Raw genomic sequence first — 11,491 nt, forward strand, 5'->3', positions numbered from 1 at the left:
TTCGAAGCACCTCGTGATGATCGGGTCTAATAAACTCTATGTTCACATATAATGGGTGTAAGCCAGTTTTGCACAAGTAGAATACTTGGGTTAAACTTGACGAGCCTAGCATGTACAGACATGGTCTCGGAACACTGGAGACCGAAAGGTCGAACATGAGTCATATAGTAGATATGATCAACATAAGTATGTTCACCATTGAAGACTACTCCATCTCACGTGATGATCAGACATGGTTTAGTTGATTTGGATCATGTATCACTTAGACAACTTGAGGGATGTTGATTTAAGTGGGAGTTCATTAGTAATTTGATTAATTGAACTAAAATTTATCATGAACATAGTCAAAATGTTTTTGCAAATTATGTTGTAGATCAATAGCTCGCAATGTAGCTTCCCCATTTTGATACGTTCCTAGAGAGAACTAAGTTGAAAGATGATGGTAGCAATAATGCAGACTAGCAAGTCAGTGATCTAAGGATTATCCTCATTACTGCACATAAGAATTATGTCCTTGATGCATTGCTAGGTGATAGACCTGCTACAGAAGCTGATGCAAACGTTATGAACGTTTGACAAGCTCGATCTTATGACTACTTGATAGTTTAGTGCACCATGCTTTACGGCTTAGAATCAGGGCTCCAAAGACGTTTTGAACGCCATGGAACATATGAGATGTTCCAAGAGCTGAAATTGGTATTTTTGTCTCATGCCGTGTTGAGGGGTATGAGACCTGTGACAAGTACTTTGCCTACAAGATGGAGGAGAATAGCTCAGCCAGTGAGCATGTGCTCAGAATTTCTGGGTACTACAATCGCTTGAAAATCGAGTGGGAGTTAATCTTCCAGATAAGATAGTGATTGAAAGAGTTCTCCAGTCACTATTAACAAGCTACTAGAACTTCGTGATGAACTATGCAAGGAATGACTAAAACAATTTCCGAGCTCTTCGCGATGCTGAAATCGGCAGAGGTAGAAATCAAGAAAGAGCATCAAGTGTTGATGGTTAACAAGACCACCAGTTTAAAGACAAAGGACAAGGGAAAGAAAGGGAACTTCAAGGAGAACACCAAGCAAGTTGCCGCTCCCGTGAAGAAGCCCAAAGCTGGACCCAAGCCTGAAAGTGAATGCTTCTACTGCAAACGAAATGGTCACTGGAACCGGAACTACCCCAAATACTTGGCAGATAAGAAGGATGGCAAAGTAAACAAAGGTATATTTGATATACATGTTATTGATGTGTACCTTACTTATGCTCATAGTAGCCCCTACGTATTTGATACCGGTTCAGTTGCTAAGATTAGAGACTCGAAACAGGAGTTGCGGAATAAACGGAGACTAGTTAAGGGCGAGGTGACGATGTGTGTCGGAAGTGTTTCCAAGATTGATATGATCACCATCGCACACTCCCTCTACCTTCGAGATTAGTGTTGATCCTAAATAAATTTTATTTGGTGTTTGCGTAGAGCATGAATATGATAAGATCATGTTTATTGCAATATGGTTATTCATTTAAAGACAGAGAATAATTGTTATTCTATTTACATGAATAAAACCTTCTACGGTCATACACCCAATGTAAATGATTTATTAAATCTCGATCATAGTGATACACATATTCATAATATTGATGCCAAAAGATACAAAGTTAATAATGATAGTGCAATATACTTGTGGCACTGCCGTTTAGGTCATATTGGTGTAAACGCATGCAGAAACTCCATGCGGATGGACTTTTGGAATCACTTGATTATGAATCATTTGATACGTGCAAACCATGCCTCATGGGCAAGATGACTAAAACTCCGTTCTCCAGAACAATGGAGTGAGCTAATGACTTACTAGAAATAATACATACTGATGTATGCGGTCCGATGAGAGTTGAAGCACGCGGCGGGTATCATCATTTTCTCACCTTCACACATGTATATCTACTTGATGAAACACAAGTCTGAGACGTTTGAAAAGTTCAAAGAATTTCATAATGAAGTGGAGAATCATCGTAACAAGAAAATAAAGTTTCTACGATCAGATCGCGGAGGCGAATATTTGAGTTACGAGTTTGGACTTCATTTAAAACAATGTAGAATAGGTTCACAACTCATGCCACCTGGAACACCACGGCGTAATGGTGTGTCCGAATGTTGTAACCATACTTTATTAGATATGATGCGTGCTACGACGTCTCTTACCGATTTGCCACTATCATTTTGGGGTTATGCATTAGAGACAGTCGCATTCATGTTAAATAGGGCACCGTATAAATCCGTTAAGATGACATCATATGAGTTATGGTTTGGCAAGAAACCTAAGATGTCCTTTCTTAAAGTTTGGGGATGCGACGCTTATGTCAAAAGGCTTCAGCCTGATAAGCTCTAACCCAAAGCGGAGAAGTGCGTCTTCATTGGGTATACCTTCTACCACAGATCCGAAGGCAAGATCTTTGTTGCTAAGAATGGGTCCTTTCTAGAGAAGGAGTTTGTCTCGAAAGAAGTGAGTGGGAGGAAAGTAGAACTTGATGAGGTAGTTGTACCTGCTCTCAAATTGGAAAGTAGTACATTAGAGAAAACTATTCCTGTGATGCCTACACCAACCTGAGAGGAAGCAAATGATGATGATTGTGAAACTTCAGATCAAGTTACTACCGAACCTCATAGGTCGACCAGAGCATGTTCCACACCAGAGTGGTACGGCAATCCTATCTTGGAAGTCCTGTTGTTGGGCAACAGCGAACCTACGAACTACGAAGAAGCTATGATGAGCCTAGATTCCAACAAATCACTTGAGGCCATGAAATCTGAGATAGGATCCATGTATGAGAACAAAGTGTGGACTTTGGTGGATTTGCCCGATGATCGGCTAGCCACTGAGAATAATGGATCTTCAAGAGGAAGACGGACGTTGATGGTAATATCACAGTCTACAAAGCTCGACTTGTCGCAAAAGGTTTTCGACAAGTTCAAGGGGTTGACTATGCTAAGACTTTCTCACCCGTAGCAGTGCTAAACTCTGTCCAAATCATGTTAGCAATTGCCACATTTTACGATTATGAAATCTCGCAAATGGACGTCAAAACTGCATTCTTTAACGGATTTCTTAAGGAAGAATTGTATATGATGCAACCAAGAGGTTTTGTCGATCCTAAAGGTGCTAACAAAGTGTGCAAGATCCACCGATCCATCTATGGACTGGTGCAAGCATCTCGTAGTTGGAATATACGCTTTGATGAGGTGATCAAAGCATATGGATTTATTTATACAGACTTACGGTGAAGCCTGTATTTACAAGAAAGTGAGTGAGAGCTTGATAATCCACAAGTATAGGGGATCGTTTGTAGCCTTTCTCGATAAATAAGAGTGTCAAACCCAACGAGGAGCTAAAAGAAGAACAAATATTCTCTCAAGTTCTACTGACCACCAATACAACTCTACACGCACTTAACATTTGCTTTACCTAGAACAACTAGTTGACCCGTTGCGCCAAATGGCACAGAGACCCGCTAAAGTCATGTTGTCGATGAAAATAGTTTCATTTTGCAAGGACATATTCAATATTGATAGTAGAAAGCACATGTGTTAAACCATGTTATATTGAAAATGTGTTTATTACGCTACAAAATCCGAATTTTGGAAAAAGAAAATGTATAACATACATATGCCAGCTAAGGAAGCATTGTTTTAGTTGAAATTATAGTTATCACGATGAGAGATCTTAGTTGAAAAAACATATTTGTATAAGATGTATAGACCAGTTAAAGATGTATTTTTTAGCAGTGTTTGCACATTTTTTCTTTGGATGAGCACAAAATATAAGCAATAAAGGTCATTAAGAGCATCATTATTATTCAAAATGATAGCAACTCTATACAACCTGGTATTTGACTATTTTCCTTTTTCTCTCAAGCTCTAATTCTGAACACGGCACAATGAATGATCCACCCCCTATTCTAAGCCTACACTGAAATCTGAATTTAGTGGGTGGTATGTATGTTTGTAGATAAAGCTTAAAACCCGAGAAGAGCATGGTACAAACACATACTACTTCATCAACTTCAAAAAAACCAACTCCATAACATAGATGAACATTACAGCACCACTTTTTAGTACAATAGTTTGTGTATAATGATATGAATGTACACGGAAGAGAATATTGTGTATAATGATATGAATGTACATAGGCAAAAGAAAACACAATGTCGGGCCAAACCCGGAATATCAACACGACCAATGAAGCAAGAACACTGACAATACATAGGTCACACAATAAATGCAATTCCTACAAAAAAAGGGAAGGAAGAAACCTTGCTAAGCAGAAGAAAGAAGAAGAAAACTTGATCAACAGAAGAGAGAAAAAGGACCTCCAAGAACGTACAACGTACAAAAGAAAAGAAGTAATCAGGCCACATGCATTGCACTAAACAGCTCATTATTATTAGGACCTGTGTGCATACCCAAACTTCTTAAGGTTCTGTGTAGAGCAGAAATTTTGAAACGACCCAGAATATTGCGGTAAGAAATAAAATACAGGAACTACAAAAACTAATTAATGCAAGTGGACTATGCATCACAAATCAGGAATCCTACAATTACAGTGCTGTAAACATATGTCTAATGCATTCCAAGTGCTCTTATATTACATCCTTCTTTTTAATAACGAAATCCATCATCCTAACACATGTCTCGTGCTTGATTTTTCACTAGCAAATCATGAGGCAATAAGCGTTCCAGCTCTATGTACATACTCCGGTATCCATGAAGTGACTACTTCCATGTTAGAAAAATCATGTAAAGACATGGGTTTGACACAGTTTATAATCACTTGGTCCTCCCATACTTTACATGCCGTAGTTTGACAACAAAGGAAGATTGAAAATCATGTATACATGCATCCACAGATGCTTTCACTTCAGCACGACTACAGTATAAAAAAGGTTGAATATCACCTTCGGCCTATCCATCAGTTTGGATATTTATCACCTTCAGCAAGACTACTTATTCATTAGAAATGGATCTCTTGAATATCACCTTCGGCTTATCCATCAGTTTGGAGATTTATCACCTTCAGCAAGACTACTTATTCATTAGCAATGGACCTCGTGACCTTTATTGTCAATCTACATTTTCGAAGTATATTTAAATGAAAACACGAGGGCTCTATAAAAGGCTCCCACATAACCTACACACATATAAAAGGCCCATGACTGCTCCACTGTCAAGAAAGCATTACCAAAAACCAGAATGAGCCAAATGTTGAAGCTGAAAAAGAGGATACACCAATCAACATATTTGAGTACCAAAAAAAGGCACGTAGACATAAAACAATTGTTGTCTGATCAATTAAAAAATGGACAACTTTTTTCGTTAGGTGCAAAGTGAACTTCAAAGTTATCTTACAGATTTAGTTGCAAGGTTGACCAAGCAAAGCGAATGACCCATTACTACTGAACGTACAGAATCGTGTTTGGATAGCACCAACTAATGTTTCATTATGTGACATTTTTCACATTATTCAGCGCGCTTCAATAATTTATAGTGCCCCTTTCTTAAAAGTAATATATCTTTATTTCAACATTACCATAGAAAATATCCTTCCAAAACATGATCGGCACAGAGCAAAAACCACAAATATATCTTTATTTGAACATGAAAAAGGATGAAAAACACATAAACATGTAGTTATATAGATGTTTACATATCAAATACTTGTTTTCATGAATATCTTGAAGTATCACAGTCCTATATTTTATTTTTGCTGGAAATCACACTCCTATACTAAAAGGCTAATCTCCAAATAAGTAAATAAATTATTTCTCTTATACTCCCTCTGTAAAGAAATATAAGAGCGTTTGGATCACTACTTTAGTTATCTAAACACTCTTATATTTATTTACAGAGGGAGTACATCATATCAATGTACAGAATCTCAGCCTGCAAATAAAAATCCTCAGATATGTGCATTGAGTTTTTTGCTGTTATTATCCTAGCAAGAGCCCCCTATCTCATCTTTTACTGTTCGTTTATACTTAAAAGTAAAATACACGACGTTGATCATTATTTTTGTTCGAAAGTAGCATAATCCAAATTAGCCGATGTGGAATCCCTTAGAACTAATCAGGCTGACATAAAGCCGGTGAAATCAATAACACAATAGAACAATAATTAAATGCTTAGTTTTAAGCATTGTTGAGGAAATCGTTTACTGGTAGCTGCTCGGTTGGCTGGTGAGTAGGGGATTAATAGGCTAATCGGCAAGTTAATCTGCCATTTAATCAATTAATCGGATGATTTATCGATTTATCGGCTACTCGGTGACCCTACGAGTAGAGATTAATCGGCAAGTTAACTGGTTAGTCGAATGAATTCTTGAACAGGGGTTTTAAGTTTTACTTAAAAGGCATAGACCTGTAAAGTAGTTATCCAACCAATTAGATAAAAGACCTTGATTTGAGTATACCTGGACTTAAACCTTTCATTAGCAACCATTTTGTTGTTGGTCTGCACCATATAAACCCAAAGTAAGTTTTCCCTTTTACTTTTGTTTTTTCATGCAAATGTGTAACAGAGAGAGGGTCTGAAAAAAGAGATAGTTCAGAGGAAAGAGAGGGCACGAAGCGGAAGGGGATTACCTATGAGTAGAGGTGAGGATGGAATGGCAGGGTTCCTCCTGTACTGGTTGGGCTGCTCTGGGACCTCAGGGTGCATGTTACCGCCAGCATGCTGCTCCAAGACACACCTCCTGTGCGCCGGGCGCGCACGTTCCGAGCCGCCGGGCACGCCATCCTGAAACGCCTGTGGGGAGGCCGCGCCCATCTTACCAGGCTTCGCGCACCGTGCATATTGCCGTCGCAGCCGACGCCATCTGCTTGTGGTTGCTTTGTCCCCGATTCCTCACACATGCTACTATGCGGAGCAAGGTGGTCACAGAGGCGGCGGCGGCGCTCACGACGCAGTGGAGACGAGCCCATCCACCTCCCTGGCTGGCATATATACACGATGTATAAAGCATGAACCTGGAAAGAAAAATACAAGGGATTACCTAAATATATGCTGCTGCAGCACACCTATTTATCTAACTGAAATTAAGCCTACCACTTCCTGCTCTCTATTACTTCAGAATCATATGTATAAGAAAACATTGTTACCCGTTACTTTATACTGATAAACTGCATGCTCCGGGACAAGGTCGCTCACCACGGCACACTAACAGCTCCTTTCTCTTCTTGAATCAACATCTTGATTTTGAGATGCAACATATAACCAGGTTTTTATCTTACAACATAAGGGAACCCTCTCAATCTGCTAGATACAAGTACTTTGTATGACGTGCCTGAGCCATCAATTTGCCGGTCCTTTTCTTCTTGAAACCAACATTGACAACACCAACTGATTTTCCAGCATGCAATAGCTTCCCCTCAACTTCTATTTCTTCCTGGAAACATAAAAGAAATAGTTTACAGCATGCCAGATAACTATTAAAATAAAATAAGAGTGAAACGACAAAGGTATGTTCTAAACTAATCAAGCCTTATGATAACATTCTAGCAAGAAGCTGGCCAAAGCTTCCCTTTGGGGGGCAAAAATTATAACCAAGCAACCTAAAAAGTACGTCCGGAATCTTTAGAGCAATATCTAGACAACATGACAATAACTCTGATCCTAAACTAATTCTAGGAACCTCTTAGAGCAATATCTGGACAACATGACAACAATTCTGATCCTAAACTAATCTTGGCAACATTTTGTACCCAACAAGCTCCAATTTGTACTCAGAGCCATCAAAGGAAACAAAAACTAAATAACACCTAGTCGTGTAAATGCAGGGGCACTAAATTCAACCATCTTTTCTACTTAGTACACACTTGCATTCCTATAATATTAAAATGACTGGAAGGTAAGAAGTAGTGATCCTTTTATCTTGCCAATTGAGATATTAGCATACCAACTTCCGATGATGCTTTTCAAACACCAAATTCCTTATTACATATGCATCATGCCGCAATAAAATTTAGATGATGGCAATCTTCACAAAATGCGGATGGTACCTGCCTAAACTTGACACCATCGACCAGATGTAATTTCGATATCATGGTCAAAACTAAAAAAAACAAGCTAGGAGTAAGCCGCTGCCTAGCAAACTTACCACGGGGGACAGAGCATAACAACCCCTGCAAAACTATGAAAAAAGGTTCCAGTCAAACAAGAGAGGAAATCAAAAGGGGATAAAAAAAGATCCTTCTTCTCTGCTAATCTGAGAGGGATAAACAGAGGGTAAAATGACTCACCGAACCTATCTCTAACTGACTGGTCTGTCAAGACCTCGGTTGTAGCAAAGGTATTTGCTCCTGTTCCCCACGGACCACCGTGCAACCACAACAAGGCCATTTACATGAACTGGAAGATGGAAATCAGTTGCTGCTGCTCCAGACTGAATCGAACAGAAAAAGAAAGCAGGGTTCCGATCCGATCTGATGTGATGTGAGAGAGGAGAGTAGTCAAGGAAAGGGAGAGCTCACGGTTGCAACAGGGCGACCGGAGAGGTGGAGGATGGAGGCGGAGGAGGGGATCCGTGCCTGGGAGCCGTCACGCCGCCGCGTCCATGGAGACGGTACTGCTGCTGCTGCAGATCGAGAAAGCAAAGAAATTAGGGGAAGGATGTGAGAGAGAGGAAGGAGAGGAGAGGTTAGAGAGAGCCCCGGCGTTCTACCCATACTGAGGCGCATCTCTGCTCTAGCGCGGGGAGAAGGAAGGGGGCCGGCGGCACAGGGAGGAGGGGAGGGCGCTGAGGCGCGTGAGGAGAGGGTGTGGCGGCGTGGGAGAGGATGGAGTGGGGAGGAGAAGGTTTGGCGGCTAGGGTTTTACCTTTTTCTTGTTCTCGAGGTCGAGCGTGGGGCATGAGCGGAGGTGACTGGCGAATCCCTCGGGAACATGGGAAAGGCACACCCAGTCAATGAGTGCCTGAGATGAGCCCACCAGTCATAGGCCAACGAAAATGACCGTGGGTGAAAATTGGATTTGACCACGAAGTGAATATTTGACTGATGATGTTATGTACCTAGCGTAGGGTCATGGACATATCCAGGATACCATGCCCAAGGACATCCTTAGACGAAGCTACCTTCCAGTCGACCAAGAGAGGCTCCACTCGACCGGCTAGAAGACACTCGACCATGAAGACCCACTCGACCATCAGAAGTTCAAGATCCACTCTGCATCCAAACGGTCTGTAATCAAGTAGTCTTAATGGCCATGATGGCACTTTATGTAGGGCGTTACCAGTAACGCCAGACCTTAATGTACTTTAACCCTCTGCTACGTGGGCTGGCTGGGGTCTTGGCGTCCTCTATATAAGCCACCCCCCCCCCCCCTCCACTGGTAGAAGGGTTCGCACCCCTGTAACCACTATACACAGAAATCAGTCGACCGCCTTCGGGCTCCGAGACGTAGGGCTGTTACTTCCTCCGAGAAGGGCCTGAACTCGTTAAACACTCGTGTGTACAACTGCTCCATAGCTAGGATCTTGCCTCTCCATACCTACCCCCCATTCTACTGTCAGACTTAGAACCACGACAGTTGGCGCCCACCTTGGGGCAGGTGTCTTAGCGACTTTTTTGGAGAAGTTGCAATTTGTCCGATCGTCTTCATCATGGTTTCCGGCGGAGCTCTGGTTGAGGGCCACGAGATCCGTCTCGATGCGCTCACTTTCATCGCCGACGACTCCGCTTGGCTCCAGGAGGCACCACTCGACATCGACGCGCTCCCCGTCCGCGGGGCGACGCACTTTCGGGCGTGTGTCCGTGGCGTCTTGCTGCGGCAGCCGTCGACCCCATACCGGTCGACTCCTGCGCCGTCCTCCCTCCCTGTCTCCCGCCAGCGCATGCGCTCCGGTCGGTCGAGGCTCCAGCGATGGGTGAGACACGCAGTGGCTCACCAATCGGCCACCACCCAAGTCACGGTGATTGAGCCCGACGAATCTCTCTACGGCCTGTTCGACCTGTCGACTGGCTTCGTAGAGACTGCATCCGAGTGCGATAGCAGTGATCCAGCGGCGGAGGTCCTGATGGTCAACAGGCCCCGTAGTCCTCCCGGTTTCCCCCGCGGTGACGGGATGGACGACGAGGATGACCCCGCTCAAGCCCATGAAGAGTACCAACCCGAGCCGCTCACTTCCCAGCAAATGGAAGAACTTTGCCGCCGGAACATGGATGCCCTGCATACTCCCATTGCAGGAGAAACACCTGAGGCTCGTGCCCTGGAAGAGGCACGTTTAGCCAACCTGGCTGAACGCACTCGACTGGAGAACCTCCAGCGAGCACTCGACGAGCGTGCGCGTCAACGAGTGACCAACTCCAACCGACGTCAGCTCTTTCCGCAACCAACTCAGGTATATCGAACCCCAATTCAGAATTTGGCAGCTGCAGCCCGCATAGCGGAGTCAATTCAGCCCTCTTAGTCAGAGGCTGGAAGAGGCTTGATGTAGATCAGAGATTTGCTCCGGGCGGCAGGAGATCAGAATTCAGCTGTGTCACAGTCGCGCAACAGGATTCACAGTCGATCCGTCGCTGCGAATATTGTTCAGTCGGCTCACAGTCCAAGGTCGCCTCTGAGGCGCATGGGACGTGAAGGCCGGCGGGACCACTATGATGATCGATTTGATCGTGATGACAGGCATCAAGTGCCCACTCCTCCTCCGAGAAGTGGGTCTAACGCCCATCGGCAGCAAGATGACAGACGCCAACTCAGTGTTGGGCGGAGAGCTCCAGTCGACCCCAGAGAGCCAGGCTTTGACGCGAGATCCATCATCGTGCAAGGTTTGGTCGACCAAAACAGAGCTCATAGAGGTGGTCATGACAGAGATGTGCCCACAAGCAGCCGAGTCCATGTTTCAGGTCCAGAATGTTTTAGCAGAGCGATCAGAGCCGCAGTGATACCCCCCAACTTCAGGTTGGCGACTGGGGTGAGTAAGTTCACCGGAGAGTCTAAGCCTGAAACATGGCTCGAAGACTACCGAGTGGCTGTTCAGATTGGTGGCGGTAATGATGAGGTGGCCATGAAACATTTGCCACTTATGCTAGAGGGTTCGGCCAGGGCGTGGTTGAATCAGTTAGCTCCTAGCAGCATTTACACCTGGGAAGATCTTTCTCGAGTGTTCGTCAGGACGTTTGAGGGAACTTGCAAGCGACCTGCCGGATTGACTGAGCTGCAAGTTTGTGTACAAAAGTCGAGTGAAACACTGAGGGATTACATCCAGAGGTGGATCACTTTGCATCATACTGTAGAGAATGTGTCAGACCATCAAGCGGTTTGCGCCTTAAAGGATGGCGTCAAGAACAGAGAGTTGAGCCTGAAGTTTGGTCGAACTGGAGATATGCCCTTGAGTCGGATGGTGGAAATAGCCACCAAGTACGCCAACGGCGAAGAAGAGGACCGACTCCGGAGCGGCAAGTACAAGCCGAGTCAGTCGGATAAAGGAAACTCCAGTCGGAAGCAAAAGCG

At 43.6% G+C, this 11,491-nt stretch overlaps 1 protein-coding gene across 17 annotated transcripts; it reads right to left on the reverse strand.

Moving 5' to 3' along the window:
- Positions 1 to 4,049: 4,049 nt before the first annotated feature.
- LOC119365174 lies at positions 4,050 to 8,876 on the reverse strand. Of its 17 annotated transcripts, none has more exons than XM_037630772.1 (8): positions 8,703 to 8,876; positions 8,512 to 8,615; positions 8,281 to 8,423; positions 8,041 to 8,171; positions 7,326 to 7,427; positions 7,190 to 7,230; positions 6,625 to 7,008; positions 4,050 to 6,493 (listed from the first exon to the last, which is right to left on the reverse strand). In XM_037630772.1, the coding sequence occupies exons 3-7, from the start codon at positions 8,378 to 8,380 to the stop codon at positions 6,810 to 6,812; spliced, it is 573 nt and encodes a 190-aa protein (XP_037486669.1). In that variant the 5' UTR covers positions 8,381 to 8,423; positions 8,512 to 8,615; positions 8,703 to 8,876; the 3' UTR covers positions 4,050 to 6,493; positions 6,625 to 6,809. The 17 variants fall into 17 exon arrangements, 9 of the variants coding, with proteins under 9 accessions (XP_037486669.1, XP_037486673.1, XP_037486672.1 ...); XM_037630776.1 differs by having other exon boundaries at positions 4,050 to 5,057; positions 6,453 to 6,493; positions 8,281 to 8,615; XM_037630775.1 differs by having other exon boundaries at positions 4,050 to 5,068; positions 6,453 to 6,493; positions 8,281 to 8,615.
- Positions 8,877 to 11,491: the final 2,615 nt, after the last annotated feature.

This window comes from Triticum dicoccoides, chromosome 2B (assembly GCF_002162155.2).
Source record: "Triticum dicoccoides isolate Atlit2015 ecotype Zavitan chromosome 2B, WEW_v2.0, whole genome shotgun sequence".
NCBI lineage: Eukaryota > Viridiplantae > Streptophyta > Magnoliopsida > Poales > Poaceae > Triticum > Triticum dicoccoides.

Coding starts and splice junctions, on each gene's coding strand:
- LOC119365174 (XM_037630772.1), bottom strand. CDS start 8,380: ATGGCCTTGTTGTGGTTGCACGGTGGTCCGTGGGGAACAGGAGCAAAT. Junction 8,172..8,280: donor GTCAGTTAGAGATAGGTTCG/GTGAGTCATTTT, acceptor CTTTTTTCATAG/TTTTGCAGGGGTTGTTATGC. Junction 7,231..7,325: donor CCGGCAAATTGATGGCTCAG/GCACGTCATACA, acceptor CTCAAAATCAAG/ATGTTGATTCAAGAAGAGAA.